This window comes from Sus scrofa, chromosome 4, assembly GCF_054392235.1.
Source record: "Sus scrofa isolate SSC_HxYL_T2T_F1_AM1 chromosome 4, Sscrofa_HxYL_maternal_Yorkshire_Landrace_v2.0, whole genome shotgun sequence".
NCBI lineage: Eukaryota > Metazoa > Chordata > Mammalia > Artiodactyla > Suidae > Sus > Sus scrofa.
Window position 1 is genome coordinate 3,052,333 of NC_139386.1, and position 16,217 is coordinate 3,068,549.

The 16,217-nt window shown below is 58.2% G+C and overlaps 1 protein-coding gene across 1 annotated transcript in view; it reads left to right on the top strand.

The window, feature by feature from the left end:
- Positions 1-16,217, top strand: part of AGO2 (argonaute RISC catalytic component 2) — a gene marked incomplete at its 5' end in the record, with an annotated part of 45,914 nt that overhangs the window by 15,058 nt on the left and 14,639 nt on the right. Inside the window, 10 exon segments of the mRNA NM_001194975.1 lie at positions 506-626; positions 5,416-5,597; positions 7,223-7,359; positions 7,863-7,997; positions 8,746-8,833; positions 9,928-10,075; positions 10,859-10,978; positions 11,127-11,249; positions 13,369-13,502; positions 15,131-15,315. Of these exon segments, the coding sequence (NP_001181904.1) occupies positions 506-626; positions 5,416-5,597; positions 7,223-7,359; positions 7,863-7,997; positions 8,746-8,833; positions 9,928-10,075; positions 10,859-10,978; positions 11,127-11,249; positions 13,369-13,502; positions 15,131-15,315 (1,373 nt within the window).

The window sequence follows — 16,217 nt, forward strand, 5'->3', positions numbered from 1 at the left end:
CCTTCTCACTCACGGCCTTGCAAGTGGCCTGCGATGTGACCGTCCCGCTCGGTCAGGCCGGGTGTGGGCTCTGGGTAACATTCGGGGCCTCTGTTCAAGGGCCCAGACTGAAAGAGCTATGGTACCCAGGCACGTTGTATGGCACGTGACGGGAGCACAAGGCCCATGCCAGGCCCCCCTGAGCTGTCAGCGCCGTGGACGGTGTGGTCTGTGCGCACGTGGGGACCAGGAGCCCCATCCGCCCCCTTCTCCGTGCTGGTGTCTGCAGTGAGCTGCTCGGTGCCCGGCAGGGGGCCCTTCTCCAGCTTTCGAGTCACTAAATGAATGAGCATAAACCCACTGAAAGTTCTAGTTTGATTCCGTATAGAAAGAAATAGAAAGTCATGTTATTAAAAGGAGCCGCAGGGCTTATAAAATTGCTTAAAACCGATGTCAGAAGAGTGCCATCCTCGTTTGCCGTTTGCCTGATTTTATTGACTTTTTCTTGAATTCTGTCTCGTTTCAGGGAAATAGTGGAACATATGGTTCAGCACTTTAAAACACAGATCTTTGGGGATCGGAAACCAGTGTTTGATGGAAGGAAGAATCTGTACACAGCGATGCCGCTTCCCATCGGGAGGGATAAGGTGAGGCCACAGAGCTGTTGGGATCTGGAAGTGCACGGGGCAGCCTGGCTGGCTGTGCCTGGCACCGAGTCCCTTCTCCTCAGAGGAGGGAGCTACTAATGGACCGTACACTCCATCGTGCCATCCACAGAAACTGCTTTCCGTGTGCAGTGGTTTGTAGGGGCAGAGGGTGAAGTTGTGTGAGTCCAGAAAAAGAGTTGAGAACCTCTTAGCCCTGGAGTCATGGTTGTATTGAAGTGTCACCTTATTGTCTTTATTCTTATCCTGTCTTTACTGAAATAGCAGTAAAGTTTCTGCCTGGAAACTGTCACTTCTTGGCACATCTTTCAACCAGTGGGCTGCTCTAGGAGAGGAAGAGGACACACAGCTCAGAAATAATTTTACGCATATTTAAAAAAGCAAAAGAAAAAACAACCCAAACTAGTAATTTAACAATTAACCCTCTGAGAATGTAAAAGCTGCTTCCCTTTGAGAATGACCTGTACGGTTAGCTTCTTAGCCCCAGGGTCCCCTAGAAGTAGAATGCTCAGAGCTTAGAGGGGCCGAAACTGCTGCCCAGTGACCTGCAAGTTCTCCACAGGCGGTACATTTTTTTGCGTTTGCATTTTCATGCTAATCTTAAAATGACTAAGCTCCTTTCCCCCAACTGGCTGGCCAGCAGGGCGGCTGGTTTCAGCACCCAGCAGTCGGCTTGAGGTGCAGTGCTCTGATAGGGAGCAGGGTGCTCGAGGCTGAGGGAGGGCCGGTGGTGATAAGGGCTCAGGGCTCAAGTGACACTGGGCGATAGCAGTGGCGCTCCGGCGGCCTGGCACGGCCCCAGGTGAATGACAGTGTTCCAGCTGTGAGGGAACCCAGCTGAGCTGGATCGCCTCTTGCAACTTAACCTGCTCTGCCTTTGGAATTTATTGATCACCAAGTTTCGTGTTTAATATGCACATTTGGTTTTGTTTAAAGTTGTATAAGAAAGAAAAGCATAAGGAGTTTATTCACAGTTTTGTCTGCACATATTTATAGTTAGATGCCAGGAGGGAGGGGCTCAGGAGTAGTTTTCCTTCCGAGGGTGACAGGGTTGGAGAGTCGGAGTAGGGCAGTGAAGCTCTCCTCCTTGGGCCCCTCCTCCCTGGGCCCCTGCCTCTCGGGGGTCCTCCTCCTCAGGACTCTCCTCCCTGGGGCTCTCCTCTTAGGGGGCTCCTCCTCGGGGCTCTCCTGCTGCCTTTGGGGTTTAGGGTCCCTCCAGAGAAGCTGCAGCCTCCATCGGGGTGCTTCGAAGCAGCTGGGAGAACAGGTGCTTGGTGAGTGCGTCTCTCTCCCCAGGGGAGCATGGGCTGAGCGCCCAGCCCGTCTGGCCATCACTGTGTCCCCGGACATCTGGCAACAGTCTGCCATCCCAGAAGACCTTCGCCCAAGCACCCCTGGAGAGGCCCGTGGCCTGGAGTGGCAGCCCCCAGGCCCTGCCGGTGATGCCCCTCCTTCCTTGCAGACTGGTGGGAGCGAGCTCAGGGCCTTGGCCTCACGGCAGCCGAGTCGGGCCAAGAAGGCCCTGTGGAGAGCAGGCTCTCTTCCTGCCCTCTGCCAGGCAGCTTCCGGGTCTCTGTCTCCGAGCTGCATGGCGGCACCAGGCGGGACTCTCCCTATTGCTGCTCCAGTCTGTCACCTTGGTGACGTTCAGAGGGAGTTGAGCTGTGGCTTTGGTCTGTCTGAGAGATTGAGTTTCACTGTCATCTTGCCATTTTTCAGGCCTGGGGTGGTGCCACCTGCTGATGCTGGTGGTCAGGTGCAGTGTCCTTGTGTCACAGCTTCAGCAGCGCTGGCGTCCTCGGTGGGCACAGGCATCTGTGAGGCGGGTGGGTTGCCTTCCTGGTCCCCTGTTACAGGCAGGGAGCCCCCACGCCCTGCGTAACCCTGGTCGGTGCTGCCTGTGGAGGCTGCCTTGTTGGGACTGTTGAGAGACTGGAGCACCTCAGTGTGCGGAACGACTCCACTGGCCGCAGCCCAGGCGAAGCCCTGCCCCTGGGGGGACAGTTCTGTTGAATCTCCATCGTTCCTAAGATATTAGGTGTGTGCACCACTCGGCCTCTTGAGACGTAGTTACTGGCAGAGAATGTTACGGAGCCTCAGGTTTATTCTGTTCCCTTTTTATAGGGGCCAAGAGGAGGCTGGTCTAGAATCTATTGAAAAATGTAAATACTGGGAGTTCTTCTTGGGGCTCAGCGGGTTAGGAACTGGGCTGGTAGCCATGAGGATGCAGGTTCGATCCCCGGCCCTGCTCAGTGGGTTAAGGAACCAGTTGCCATGAGCTGTGGTGTAGGTCACAGATGTGGCTCCGATCTGGTGTGGCTGCGGCTGTGGCTGTGGCGTAGGCCAGCAGCTGCAGCTCCGATTCAACCCCTCGCCTGGGAACTTCCATATGCCGCGGGTGCAGCCATAAAAAAAGAAAAAAAACTTAACAAAGAAATATCTAGATAGCATTTAAAATGGAAATACCTTTTGTTGAAGGAAACTGAGTCCCTCTCGGTCCCCACTCAGGGTGTCATAAAAGTATTTTTACGGACGGACGTCCATCAGCACGGAATTAGTAGCAGTTCACAGAATTGTTCTTCAGATACCAGAGCTCCGCTGGGTGGAGGCCTGTGCGGTGGGCGTGAAGTCCTGCTGTAGACGCCGGCGTGTAAGGTGGAAACTAGCCTAGGGTTTCCACCCCCTGTTGTCTGTGTCCTTGGCGTGCCGTTTCTCAACAGGCGGCACTGCCTTCTCGAGCTGTCGTTGGAGTCAGGTCTCTCTCGGTCCACACAAAACCCTCCCCGCTGCCCTCCCCCATAGCCACGATCCTGTTGCCGTGGGTTAAACTGACCCTCTGCTCTCCGTTGGTTTTATCAGCTGTGTTATATATTTTGTTCCGCGGGAAATGAAGCTGCGGTGTCCTTCTTCTTTTATTCGGTATTGGATACTTAAAATCCATCCGTCATGAAAAAATCTGTTCCTTTTCGCTGCTCTGTTCTCCCCTGGATGGACCTGGGGCTGTTGGGCTGGTGTGTGGGCTGTGCTGGAGCACGCCTGGGACCCAGGGCGTGGGAGCAGCAGTGCGGTCTGGTCACGGCTCCAGTGCTGTCTCAACGAGGTGTAGCAAGTGCGTAAGGGGGGAGCCCCGGGGAGTGGATGGGAGTTGAGCGCAGGCTGCTGGGTGAGGGAGGGGGTCCAGGGAAAGAATGAATGAGCTTGGATGCGGCAGCTCCTCAGAGTTTGATGGGAGCCTGAAGAGGGGCAGCCTTCCAGGCCGATGGTGCAGAAGCAGCAGGACGGAACTCCTTCTGAGACAGAGCAGATTCGGGCAGGCCTCACAGGCCCCTGGGCCTCGAGTGGGAGGTGGACAGGCCTTGGACGTCAGCCTGGCCTAGTCCCCCCTGCCCTTCCGTGGTTGTGTGGCCTCAGGCTGGACTGTCAGCCTCAGTGTCTGTATTTTGATGTGTAAAATGGGGTAGGTCTCCCTTGCTGGAGTTTTTGCGTGGTTAAGGATAAACTATATATAATCCGTGGCCTTTCAGTTGGGGTGCCGTCCCCGGGGAAGCAGCTTCAGCCCAGTGGGGTTCATGTGCATCACTCCAGATGGGATCGTCAGTTAGCAAATAATAATGCCGCTCAGGCTTTTAGGTGGCGGGGTGAAGGGGTGGGTGGCGGTGGTGGCGGGGGGCCCGGGAGGGAGGACTTGCTCGAGGGCTCGACTCGAGGCTGCCGCAGAGACCGCTGGCCAGCACCCCGGCCACTAGCCGCACATGGCCAGTACTTTTCAACCTCTTAGAAGTTAATGAAGCTAGAAGTTGCGTTCCTCAGCCACACCAGCCACTTGTCAAGGCTCAGTGGCCACATGTGGCCTGGTCAGCTGAAGAGAGGGCAGTGTCCACTGCAGAGGAGGTTCTGTTGGAAAGGGATGTTGTGAATTCCGGTGCCGTGGTGTAAATCGTCTGAGGTCTTGCCGAGGATTTTAATTTTTTCCCGTGACATTCTAACGGGTCTCGTGGTACTTAAAGCTGTCTCTCCCCTTCCGTGCCTGGTGGTGCTGGTTCCGCAGCCTCTCCTGCACAGAGGTGGGCAAAGACAGCCCTGAGGGCAGCGGCCTGGGGTGTCCCCGCCGCCCACATCCTTCAGTCACAGGCTGTGACCTGCCCAGGTTTCACTGTGGGCTGTTGAACCGGACGGCAAGGTCGGAGGACTTGGACGTGCACAGCCACGTCATCCACAGTTGTTAGCCTTTCGCTCTGTTTTATGTCATGTCTGTTCCAAGAAGGCTTTTTGTTCATGGTTTATTCACTGCAAAATGACTGCACTGGACTCTTAAGGGACCCAGAAAACAGGAACCCCAGACCCACTATAGTTTTCTCAGCCCCGCTGGGGAAAGGGTAGCTCCCCAAGACCCTCAGCGAACTGCCTGTGCCCCCTTCCCTGTGCCAGGAGCAGCGGCTCAGGCCTGCCGGCACAGACCGGGCTGAGCAGCCGCTGGGCAGCCCCTGCCCCATGTTGCGCCCTCTGACGTGGCCACTTGCTTCTTCCACAGCCACATGCCGGGGGGCGGGGTGGGGGTGCTCAGACGAAACGCCAGATGCCCCTGCCTCCTTCAGGCACCGCGCTGGGGCGGGGTGGGGAGACAGGCCGAGCGCGCCCCCACGCGTGTGGTTGGGTAAAGGACTGGCTGACTGTCCCTCGCCTGGGTGTTCCGGAAGCTGACCCCCTGCCCTGGCCTCCTGGCACCTCCTCGGGAGGGACGCCTGTGTCACCATGTGCTCTGGGCCCCCAGGTGGAGCTGGAGGTCACACTGCCCGGAGAGGGGAAGGACCGCATCTTCAAGGTGTCCATCAAGTGGGTGTCCTGCGTGAGCTTACAGGCGTTACACGATGCACTTTCGGGGCGGCTGCCCAGCGTCCCCTTCGAGACGATCCAGGCCCTGGATGTGGTCATGAGGCATTTGCCGTCCATGAGGTGAGGGCCCGGCCGTCTGGGGAGGGGCCGACTTGGGCTTGGGGTGCTGGTGGCAGGTGGACTCACGTGATGAAAACCGTCGCAGTGCCGGCCTGGGAGAAAACGGAACGATAAATCCCCCGAGTTCTCCGCTGAGCTCACAAAGGCCGCCTTCCTGTCTCTGGGCGTGCTGGTCATTCCATCCGCCCTGGGGGCTGGGTCCTTGTCTCTGTCACCCTCGCACCTGGGACTCTCAGAGGAGCCACGTTCCAGGTCTGTGCCTGCCCGGCTTCCCCCACGGGGAGGAGCCCTGTAGCACTGTGGGCACCGCTGGCATGCTTCACGTGCGGTGGCTTTCTTCCCACTCATCGCCACACTGGAACTTGCTGGGACAGGGTAGGTAGACCCTTCGATGGCGGGTGATTGACCAGGAGGCACTGAGTGGCACCGACTCCCCATGTGCCAGCCGCCCCACACCGCGTTAGTTTCCAGCCTGGGAGGCCTCGTCCTCCCACGCACCACACACAGTAGAACCTCAGAAACTCCTGGAATGATGACACAAGAGAGGAAAGCCTGCCCCAGAACCCCCTCCTCCCGGAGCTCTCCCGGTACCGACCACAGCTCTAAGGCGGCGGGGAGGGCGCAGTGGAAGTGGAGGTGCCCTGAAGCCTGTGTTAGACTTTCCAGGAGACCCTGAGCCGTGCGGCCCTGGGAACTCTGTCTAGTCACTTGCGATGGCGCATGCTGGGGGGTAATGTGAGAAAAAGAATGTGGACGTGTGTGCGTGACCAGGTCACCTTGCTGTACGGCGGGGAGTTGACAGAACGGTGTAAACCAACTCTAATGGAAAAAATAAAAATCATTTTTAAAAAATAAAAAAATTAAAAAAAATAAGGGCGACCCTGGTGTCCCGCAGGTCCAGGGCAGGCTCCCTCCTGGCAGCACCCGCCCCCCAGCTTGTAATCTCATTGTGTTTGGAACCGTTAATGGGAAGAGGGTGGGTGGCGCAAAGAAAACAGCTCTAGAAGGGTTGTTGTCACAACGTCACATACATTTTTTACATGAGTGGCAGGAATTAGTGATTTTTTTCCCTTCTGAATCCCTTTGAATTAATTACCATGTTACCCTTATAATCAGAAGATGAGTCTTTCATTTGGGGAAAATAGCGAAAAGGGGCAGGATGAACCCTCCTAAGGGCAAAGCCAAGAGGGCTGTGTTCGTGACCCGTTGGTGACTCGGCCAGCAGGTGGCAAGGTCGCCCCTTGGGGATCCGTGCCCTGGCGGGCAGTGGCCTCTGGCTCTGAGCACGCCATTGGTAATTGGCCCCTCTGAGGAGTGTGGATCTGTCGAGGCGAGGTCGGGGTCCCCACCCACACCTCCCCGAGTTTGGATGGAGCTTCTCAGTGGAGGAGCCGAGGGAGCGGGAGCCTGGAGGGATGCCAGGTGCCGTGCCCGGGGCCCCATGCTGTGGGAAAGGCATTGCGGCCGGGCCGTGTGTCCCCAGCTCATGGGAAGGGGCTCTCCCACGGGGCCCGTGGGGTGCGGGTGGGCGAGACCTAGTCACAGCAGTTCTCCCCAGAGAGGCAGGCAGGATGGTCAGCGGGAGCGTGTGCCCGCCAGCCTCCCGTGACAGGCTCCCGTTCCAGGTACACCCCTGTGGGCCGCTCCTTCTTCACGGCGTCTGAGGGCTGCTCCAACCCCCTGGGCGGGGGCCGAGAAGTGTGGTTCGGCTTCCATCAGTCGGTGCGGCCTTCCCTCTGGAAGATGATGCTGAACATTGACGGTGAGCCAAGCCGCAGGGCCATCACCGAGCGGGACCGCGTGCCTGTGCCACTGCCCGTTAGGTGGCAGCCGCTGTAGGGCCCACTCCAGGGACCGTGCTTCAGGGTGCGGGGCGTCTGGAGCCTGTGTTCCCAGCTGCCCCTCTCTTGGCTCTCGGATGAGACGGGTGGAAAGTGCTAGAAAGTTCAGGGCTAGTAGTTGTCATCATCTGTTTTGGGTTTTGTTTTTAAACCCCAGCTTTCTTCTCAGGGTGATTTTATCTTTAACCCCTACCAACACCCCCATTGCCCCTGACCAGAGTGGGGTGGGGGGCGGTCAGGTGTGAAGCCCCCTCTGCCCTGTCCCACCTCTGAGTCCAGACTTGGCAGGTGGGGAGAGCAGAGGCCAAGTGGCCTCCTTACCTGGCCCACAGCAGGCTTGGGCGCTGGGAATTGACTGGGGAAGAAGGGACACCAGGCAGACCAGGTCACGTTTCTGCTCTTGTCTCTCTTTTCCTACCTGTAGTCTCGGCAACAGCGTTTTATAAGGCACAGCCAGTCATCGAGTTTGTGTGTGAAGTCTTGGATTTTAAAAGTATTGAAGAACAACAAAAACCTCTGACAGATTCCCAAAGGGTAAAGTTTACCAAAGAAATCAAAGGTAACTAACCGCCCGGCGCACGGGGCCGAGAGGGCTGCTGGCCCTCCCTTGGTGGCCCTGCTTCTCGCTGCGTTTCCCCAGTCCTTGTTTCTCCGCGTGTTTCTGAGGGGGAAGTTTGCCATCAGACAGATGAGCGCGGGGGCAGCCACACCCATTTCCCAGAGCCGGAGCCCCCTCTAAATAGCCGGTGACCTTCTGTGTCGGGTGCCCGCAGCCCAAGCACAGGTGCAGGACCAGAGAGTGGCTGCATCTCAGGACGTTCCTGAACTCAGACCCCGACACAGCCTTGGTGGTGTCTGTACCCGCTGAGCCTGCTTTCCACTCAAGGAAACGCAGTGCAGAGTTCAGTGCCCTGGCTGGGGTCCTTGGTGTGATGGGAGAATTGGCAGCTCGCCCTCCCCCCGAGCCCCGCCCCCTGCCCCTGTCCTTTCTGAGGGCACCTTGATCCCAGTGGCAGTGCTCAGGGCTAAAAATAATCCTGAAGGAAGCCCAGGAGGCCGAGGTGGCTGATGCCATGCTCTCAGCTGGCCACGTGGGCCTGCCTTGGAGACAGTGCCCTGCCTCGGGCCCACCCAGCAGTGCTGAGGCCAGAGACACCCCCATGGGTGAGATGGCTCAGCCCGAGGGCCACCCAGAGCGTCCTGGACGTGGGTCCGTAGGCAGGGCTCCTCTAAAAACTGCTGGTCTGCCCCGGGCATGCGCCGCAGGCCAGCGAGTCTGGACGTTGAACCAGCTGCTCTGTTGCCAGGTCTCAAGGTGGAAATAACGCACTGCGGGCAGATGAAGAGGAAGTACCGCGTCTGCAATGTGACCCGGCGGCCCGCCAGTCACCAAACGTAAATGGCGCTCCTTTCACGCTCTTTGCAGCCCTGACCTTCGCTGTCGCCCAGCTGTCCAAACTGCAGCAGTGGCTCCTCTGCAAAGGATTTGCCTTCTGCTTGTAAAACGCCAGAAGAATACCACTGGCCTAGTCGAGTCCATACTTCTCGTGAAATCGAGTCATGAAATTCCCTGGGGGGGTTGCGGTGGCGGGTGGGGGGGGCGTCCCCTGTTAGTTTTCCTTCCTGAGCCTTCCAGGCCAGAGAAGGGCCTTTGGCTTGTTTTTCAGTCCTTGATGCTGAGCAGGGTCCTGGGAGGGAGAGGTCAGGAGATGCCCGCAGATTCTCCACATGGCCTCACCCAGGCCGAGGCCGGGGCTCTGTCTCGTACAGTGTGGTCCAGGGCCACACGGTGTGGCGCTGTCTTGGGTTGTGTGGCTCCTGCAGCCCAGCGTGAGGCCTCCTGGATTCAGGGAGGACTCATTAGTTACTTTCGAGGTCGTTCTGCGGGAAGTGCCTGCTGTGACGTGGGCACTGCTTATACCAAGGTGCCCGGGGCCCTGCAGCTGGAGAGCAGGATGAGCCTGTGTCCCGGCCCCTGTGGCCTGCTCCCGGCAGGAGTCTGGGCAGAGCAAAGGCGTCGGCCGACATCCCCTGCATGGGGACTGGCCGCCACGCGTGCAGGACACCCCCGTGCTGCCTGTCCCTTTTGCCGCCCTTTCTTGGACGGTTTCAGGCTTTCTGGGGCGGGCACTTGGCCCTCAGCCCCTAAACAGCTTCCAGAGTCAGTCTCAGTACAGGGCTGGCCACAGAGTGCACAGGCCTTTCTTTCTGGGTTTGTCTTCACTTGTCCTGAGTCCTTTCCGTGTGGTCTGGATGTATGTGTCATTTGTGGTCATTGCATACTGTGGATGTGTGGGTCTTTCTTTCTCAATTCCAGAGGTAGAATGAACGTTCAGGGACCCGGGAAAGTTCCAGATAACCCAGGGGACGCGATTTGGTTTTGACCCCTGGGAGATGCTTTGACCTGCCCTACCCCCTCCTCAGCCCACGGAAGCCGCCCTGGGGGAGCCCGGGAGGCTCCGGGCCTGAGCTGCCTCTCTCTTGCCCAGGTTCCCGCTGCAGCAGGAGAGCGGGCAGACAGTCGAATGCACGGTGGCCCAGTACTTCAAGGACAGGCACAAGCTGGTTCTGCGCTACCCCCACCTCCCATGTTTACAAGTTGGACAGGAGCAGAAACACACCTACCTTCCCCTCGAGGCAGGTTCCCCCACCCCCCACCCCCGGGGACCTGTGGGCTGCTGGAGGCCTGCACGGCCGAGGGCCCGCCTGGCACCCGGGTCCAAACTTCGTACCTCCTGCCGCTGCAGGAACCTGGGCGGGCTAAGGGATTTCGTCCAACCTCAGTTTCTGCCTCAGTCACGTGGGTTTGGTAACTTGTAGGGTTTGTGTGGAGGCTGAGACCATATGTAGTCTGTCCAGCAGGCCCCTGGCTCAGAGTGAAACGCACGCAGAAAATACACTGCTTCTTTCTTCATTTATCGAAAATTGACCTCTGGTTTGAAAACTGCTTGCCTGGGAAAAGATGAAATGCTGCAGTTAAGACACACGTTTTAACTCTTTGCTGTTAGTGTTTTAAATTCTCAGTACTTGTCCAGTTACTCCAACATCTGGGGCCTGGGCCAGGGCCCCCTGTGCTGTGTCCAGGAGGTAGGCTTCCCTTCCGCTGCGGCGGCTCTGTGTCTGCTCCCACGTCTGAGGACAGAGGGCGGGAGGACACAGGCCCGTCTGCTGCGGGGGGTCCTTTTACCAGTGCAGAGCCCGCTGCCGTCTGCGTTCTGCTGGGTTTACGTGGGGGCGTTTCTGCCCTCCTGCAGATGTGCCTCGACCAGTGGGTTTCAGGAACAGCCACCACCACCGGTGTCTGCACGGTGCTCCGAGTTCGTGCAGGCAGAGCTGGGCGCCAGCCCTCGTGCTGGGCCTCAGAGCCATGCCTGCTCCTCAGCACGATGCTGACGCCCTGTTCACGCGTTCTCTTCGTAGGTCTGTAACATAGTGGCGGGACAGAGATGTATAAAAAAGCTGACCGACAATCAGACCTCAACCATGATCAGAGCCACAGCCAGGTCAGCCCCTGATCGGCAGGAAGAGATTAGCAAACTGGTGAGCATCACATCCTCAGGGCCCAGCCCTGGGCCGGGGACACCCTTGGGTGCCCAGGTCAAGGCAGCTGATGCCTTGGGCAGACACAGCTTCTGGAAAGAAGCAAAGAACTCCCCTGACTCTGCCTTTTCTCTCGTCCGTTCTCAAGATGAGAAGTGCCAGTTTCAACACAGACCCATATGTTCGTGAATTTGGAATCATGGTCAAAGACGAGATGACAGATGTGACCGGCCGGGTCCTCCAGCCGCCCTCCATCCTCTACGGGGGCAGGGTAGGTGGCAGGCTGGGCAGGGAGCGTTTGTGGGCGTTGGGAGTGTGCGTCTGAACGTTGATGGCGGAGCAGCAGCATCTGACCACCCTAGCAGTGTGGGCCGAGGTCAGCATAAAGAATTCTTCCTGCTCCAGTGAGACCCTTGGGCAGCCACGGGGCTTCACAAAGGACTGGCCTCCTTGGCCCTCTGGAGGCTTTCAGGATTACCGTTTTTCTCTTCGAAAGGTAAACTTGATTATCCCATCAAAACTTTAAAAGCATCATTCCCTATGTGATGGGTGCTCTGCCAGTGATGAATTCTTTTCCAGAAGCTTGTGCTGCTTTCTAACTTTTGTTTTGAAGGTGTTTGGTAGCAGGCCTAACAGTCTAGGCACGGTTTTGTTTGGTTTTGCCCCTTTGACCCCTGGCTTTTGTCCGTGGTCACCAGTGGTCCTGACCCCTGAGCCCTGTAGAGCTCCTGAGACGTTCTCTCCCTTCCCCCTGCCCCCCCCCCATCCTGCACCCCAGGTGCGGGGCACAGGAGGTGGGCAGGGCTCCGCTTCAAAGGCCGGGGTTTTTGTGTGTCCAGAGCACCAGTGGCAGCCTGTGTTCCGCCTTTTTTCCTGATGGAATGAATGGTACACTCCAGTCCTCAGGGCCTGTAGCAAGATTTAGTTTTTTGGTTTGTAAGTTTTTTTCCCTTTTTTATCTTAAAATACAAATTCTATTTTTGAAAACTATTTCAAAGTTCAAAAGAGACAGAATTATACGAAAAAGGAGGCAACTCTTGTAAAATCACCACAAAGACATTCACATTTTTCACCCCTGTTAATGCAAATAGCAGCATATTAAACTAAATACACTTCTCTGCTGTGCCAGTTCTTTTTCTTAAACTCAGTATTTTCTCTTAGACCCCTGGAGCTCGCAGGGTGCACGTGCCCTCTGGCTTGCTTTCGACTGGTGCATGGTAGTCCTTTGTGAGGGGCCGCCCCCGGGGGAGGCCTTCTGAGCAGGGCCTCCCGGCTCCTCAGCCCAGGTGTGCCCCCGGGAGCCTAGACCCGCAGACGTAGCACCTGCGCCCTCCTCGCAGCCTCGAGGGAGCCCCTGTGATTCCCCTCAAAGTAAGGAGATGCCCGGCAACAGTGAGACTTAGGTGGCGAGGCCAGGACGGCAGATCCAGTGCGTTCCACCTTTTGGTGAAACCAAGAGTCGCCTAGGAAAAAACAGGGTTCTTGTGATCTAACCTTGCAAATGGAGATTTGTAAGGATTCAAGCTTTTTAATGCTTCTAAACGAACAGATTTTTCCAGATCTCTGAAATAGTTTAGTGGGAGCACACCCTTCAGATCACCTGCCCTACCCATTGTCCTGTTAGACAAAACGTTCAGTGGCCCCCAGGGCTGTTGGGCGATGCCTGGAGACTGGCATCTGAAGGGGAGAGGCCGCTCGTGTCCTCCCGTCTGTAGGGTGGCGTTGAGGACCGCGAGACAGAACGAGTCCATTGCTGTGTAGACTCTGCGTGTGGTTTTACTTCCCGGTCCCAACACCAGACGTGGCGGGGGCCTTCTGCGGCTGATGGGAGCGGGGAGTATTTGAACACACAAGAGGAAGCAGGGGTGCTCCTGTGCCGCAGCGGGTTAAGGCTCGGGCATTGTCCCTGCAGCAGCCTGGTCACTGCTGTGATGCAGGTGGGGTCCCCGACTCGGGAACTTCCACATGCCACAGGCATGGCCGAAAAAATAGGGAACAAACACATTCATTTCTATAATGTTTGACTTTTGTAACACGCTTATATTACTTAAGTAGGGGGGAAAAAGTGTTTCCCATTGCAGAACGTTTATTCAGAGTGAATGACAGCACCTCGGGCCCAGCCTTGTCTGCAGGGGTGCCGCACCTCCGCCCTCCCCGTGGCCTTGCTGCCCGTCTTGTGCTCCGGAATCACTTGTCGGTTCCTTTAGTGACAGTGGGGGACCTGCTCCTTTCGGGTTGAGAGGCGGCAAAATGAGGTGGGTGCTGCACCTGCCACTTCCCAGATGGCAGACTCTTCAGTAGGGCACCGGCAGCAGTAGGGACGGCGACAGAGTCCGAGGCCAGAGGGTCATGCTGCCCGTTTTCGCTCTCTAAACTTCTCGCCCTTGCAGAATAAAGCGATCGCCACCCCGGTCCAGGGCGTCTGGGACATGAGGAACAAGCAGTTCCACACGGGCATCGAGATCAAGGTGTGGGCCATCGCGTGCTTCGCCCCCCAGCGCCAGTGCACGGAGGTGCACCTCAAGTAAGGCCGCCCGAGGAGCAGAGGGCAGGACGGGTGGGGTGGGGGGCAGCCGGGAAGCCCCTGTCCTGGGCTGGGGCCGGTTGTGGGCTCAGATTCGAGGCAGGGTTGGCAGCCTTTCCTTGTCCGAGGGCACTGCCCAGGGTGGCGGGCCAGGGCGGGGGCCCGCAGGGCTTCGGGACTTCTCAGACTTGCCATCGGAGTGGGAGAGGCAGCCCCGGGTATGTAAGAACCAGGACAGTAGACAGAGACAGTGACAAACTAAAGGAGCAAATCGTGTTCGGTGAACTGAAATTATTTTTAAAGAGGAGTTCCCGTCGTGGCACAGTGGTTAACGAATCCGACTAGGAACCACGAGGTTGTGGGTTCGATTTGCCATGTCTTGGGCCGCTCCTGCGGCATATGGAGTTTCCCAGGCTAGGGGTCCAACTGGAGCTGTAACCACCGGCCTGCGCCACAGCCACAGCAACACGGGACCCGAGCCACGTCTGCAACCTACACCAGCTCACGGCAACACTGGATCCCCACTGAGTGAGGCCAGGGATCAAACCTGTAACCTCGTGGTTCCTAGATGGATTCGTTAACCACTGCGCTGCAACGGGAACTCCACAATAAAATTGTTTTTAAAGAATACTTTAGGTTCACATTTCTGCGTCAGTCCAGCTGGCCCCTCGTGCGTCTGTGCCAGGCAGCCCTGAAGAGAGGGAAGGCCTTTGCCTCCACTGCTCCTGGTGGGAGCAGGAGGGCAGGGGCATGGGGGCAGGCGGCCCTTTGGCAGTGGGGCACCCAGAACTGTGGCCTCGATGGACGGGGGCTGCCTCCTCTGTGTCCCTGGCAAAGCCAGTGGCTTCTGTTGCGCTAGCAGCCCCGGGCAGACTTGGGGCACACGGTAGGCTGGAGCCTGTCCTCAGGGGGCCTCCCCCGCCCCTGTCCTCGGCGCTCAGCTCCTTCTTCCGGGCGCGTGTGGTCCCGCGGCAGACGCGAGTTTGGGCACAGATGCGGATCTGTACTCGTGCTTCTTTAACTGCACTAACCGCCTAGCGTGGGCCAGAGTGTCCTGACCCTCAGTGTAAGAGGCTGCAGTGTTTTGACTCCTAAGCCTAAAATAGAAGCGTGGCTTTGTCTCCCCCACTCTGGCTGTGGCTTCGCGAGGCCTGTCGCCGCAGCTGCCAGTGCTCCTCTAACTGGGGGTTGTTTTGTTTCCCCCCGCAATTATGTCATCCAAGTTGTAGACACGAGAATGACCGGGGGCAGAATCCAAGGGGACAGTCAGCTCGCAGTTGTCCTCACACTGACAGCGCTTGGCATCCACAGACCAAGTGCATGGCTTTAAAAGGACAGCACTTGTCTCTGTGCCCTGGGAGTGTCACAGCTGCTGAGGAGGCAGCGTGGCCACGACGTGAAGTCTCGTATTTCATCGTGACTTTTCAGTGACCTGCGCATACGCCTGGCGCACGTGGCTGTTTTCCTGTGTTAACGTGTTGAAATGACCTCGTCCCGGACTGAAACTGCGGTTCTGATCTCAGTTGGGTGGGCTGTGGCCTGGCTCTGCGGAAACGGCGCCCTTGCTTGGGGGCAGCTGCCTGCTCTGCCTCCTCGAGGTGCCTGACGTGGCACATCTTCTCTTCCAGGTCCTTCACGGAGCAGCTCAGAAAGATCTCGAGAGACGCGGGAATGCCAATCCAGGGCCAGCCGTGCTTCTGTAAATACGCCCAGGGGGCGGACAGCGTGGAGCCCATGTTCAGGCACCTGAAGAACACGTACGCCGGCCTGCAGCTGGTCGTGGTCATCCTGCCCGGGAAAACCCCCGTTTACGGTAGGCCCCGGGCGCTCGCGGGCCTGGCAGCTCCGTCGGCTGCGGCCCCAGCCCTTGCGTCTTGGCCACACGGAGGAGGGGCGCTGGTTTCTGGCCCCTCCTGAGCGCGGGAGGAAGGCGGTTTCTGATTGCTGCTGGGGCGCGTGCAGGCGCCCGGGGTTTCTCGTCCTCCGCCCGACACAGACGGCGGCCAGACGGAGCGGCAGTCACGCAGCTCACACTTGGGGCCCCGTGTGGAAGCTGCCTGCCTCGGAATCCTGGATGCGATCAGAGTCCTTTCTGCCGGAAGGGCGGTTGCACATTCCCTCAGCGAAAAGCTACCAAGTGTCCCAGGCCCTGGGGAACCCAGATGAGTTAGAGACAGCCCTGGATGCTCCCGGTGGTGGGGAGAGCCATGTAGACGGGTGAAGGCAGGACTGGATGTGGGCACGTACGTCTGTTGAAAGCACCACGGGCACCAGAGGCTCCCGGGGCAGGTGTCATGCGGGCGCCACGAGGCAAGGGAGGAGGGGGGTGCCACCTAAGCGGTGACAGAATGCGAGCAGCTCTCCGAGCCGCACATCCAGGCAAAGGAGGGAAGAGAGAACGTTGAGTTCTCATCCGTCCGACTCACCGCCCCGAGGCCGCCCGTCTCCGCTGGTCGCCCCGGGGAGCAGTTGGCCAGTTGCTTCTGAAGGACTCCAGCAGCGGAGGGGAGGTGGGCCCGGAGAGCGCTTTGGTGTCAGATTTGCCTTTGCCGCGTTTCTGCTTTAGCCATTCCCTTGCGGGCCTGAGCCTGGCTCTGTCCACGGCGCCCTGCAGGCCCGGATGAGTGGCAGACACGGCCCTCGCGCCTGACGAGGACCGAGCCCCTCTCACCCAGCCTCCCCAGGGGAGCGAGGGTGACCCTCCGGGTGGCTGGG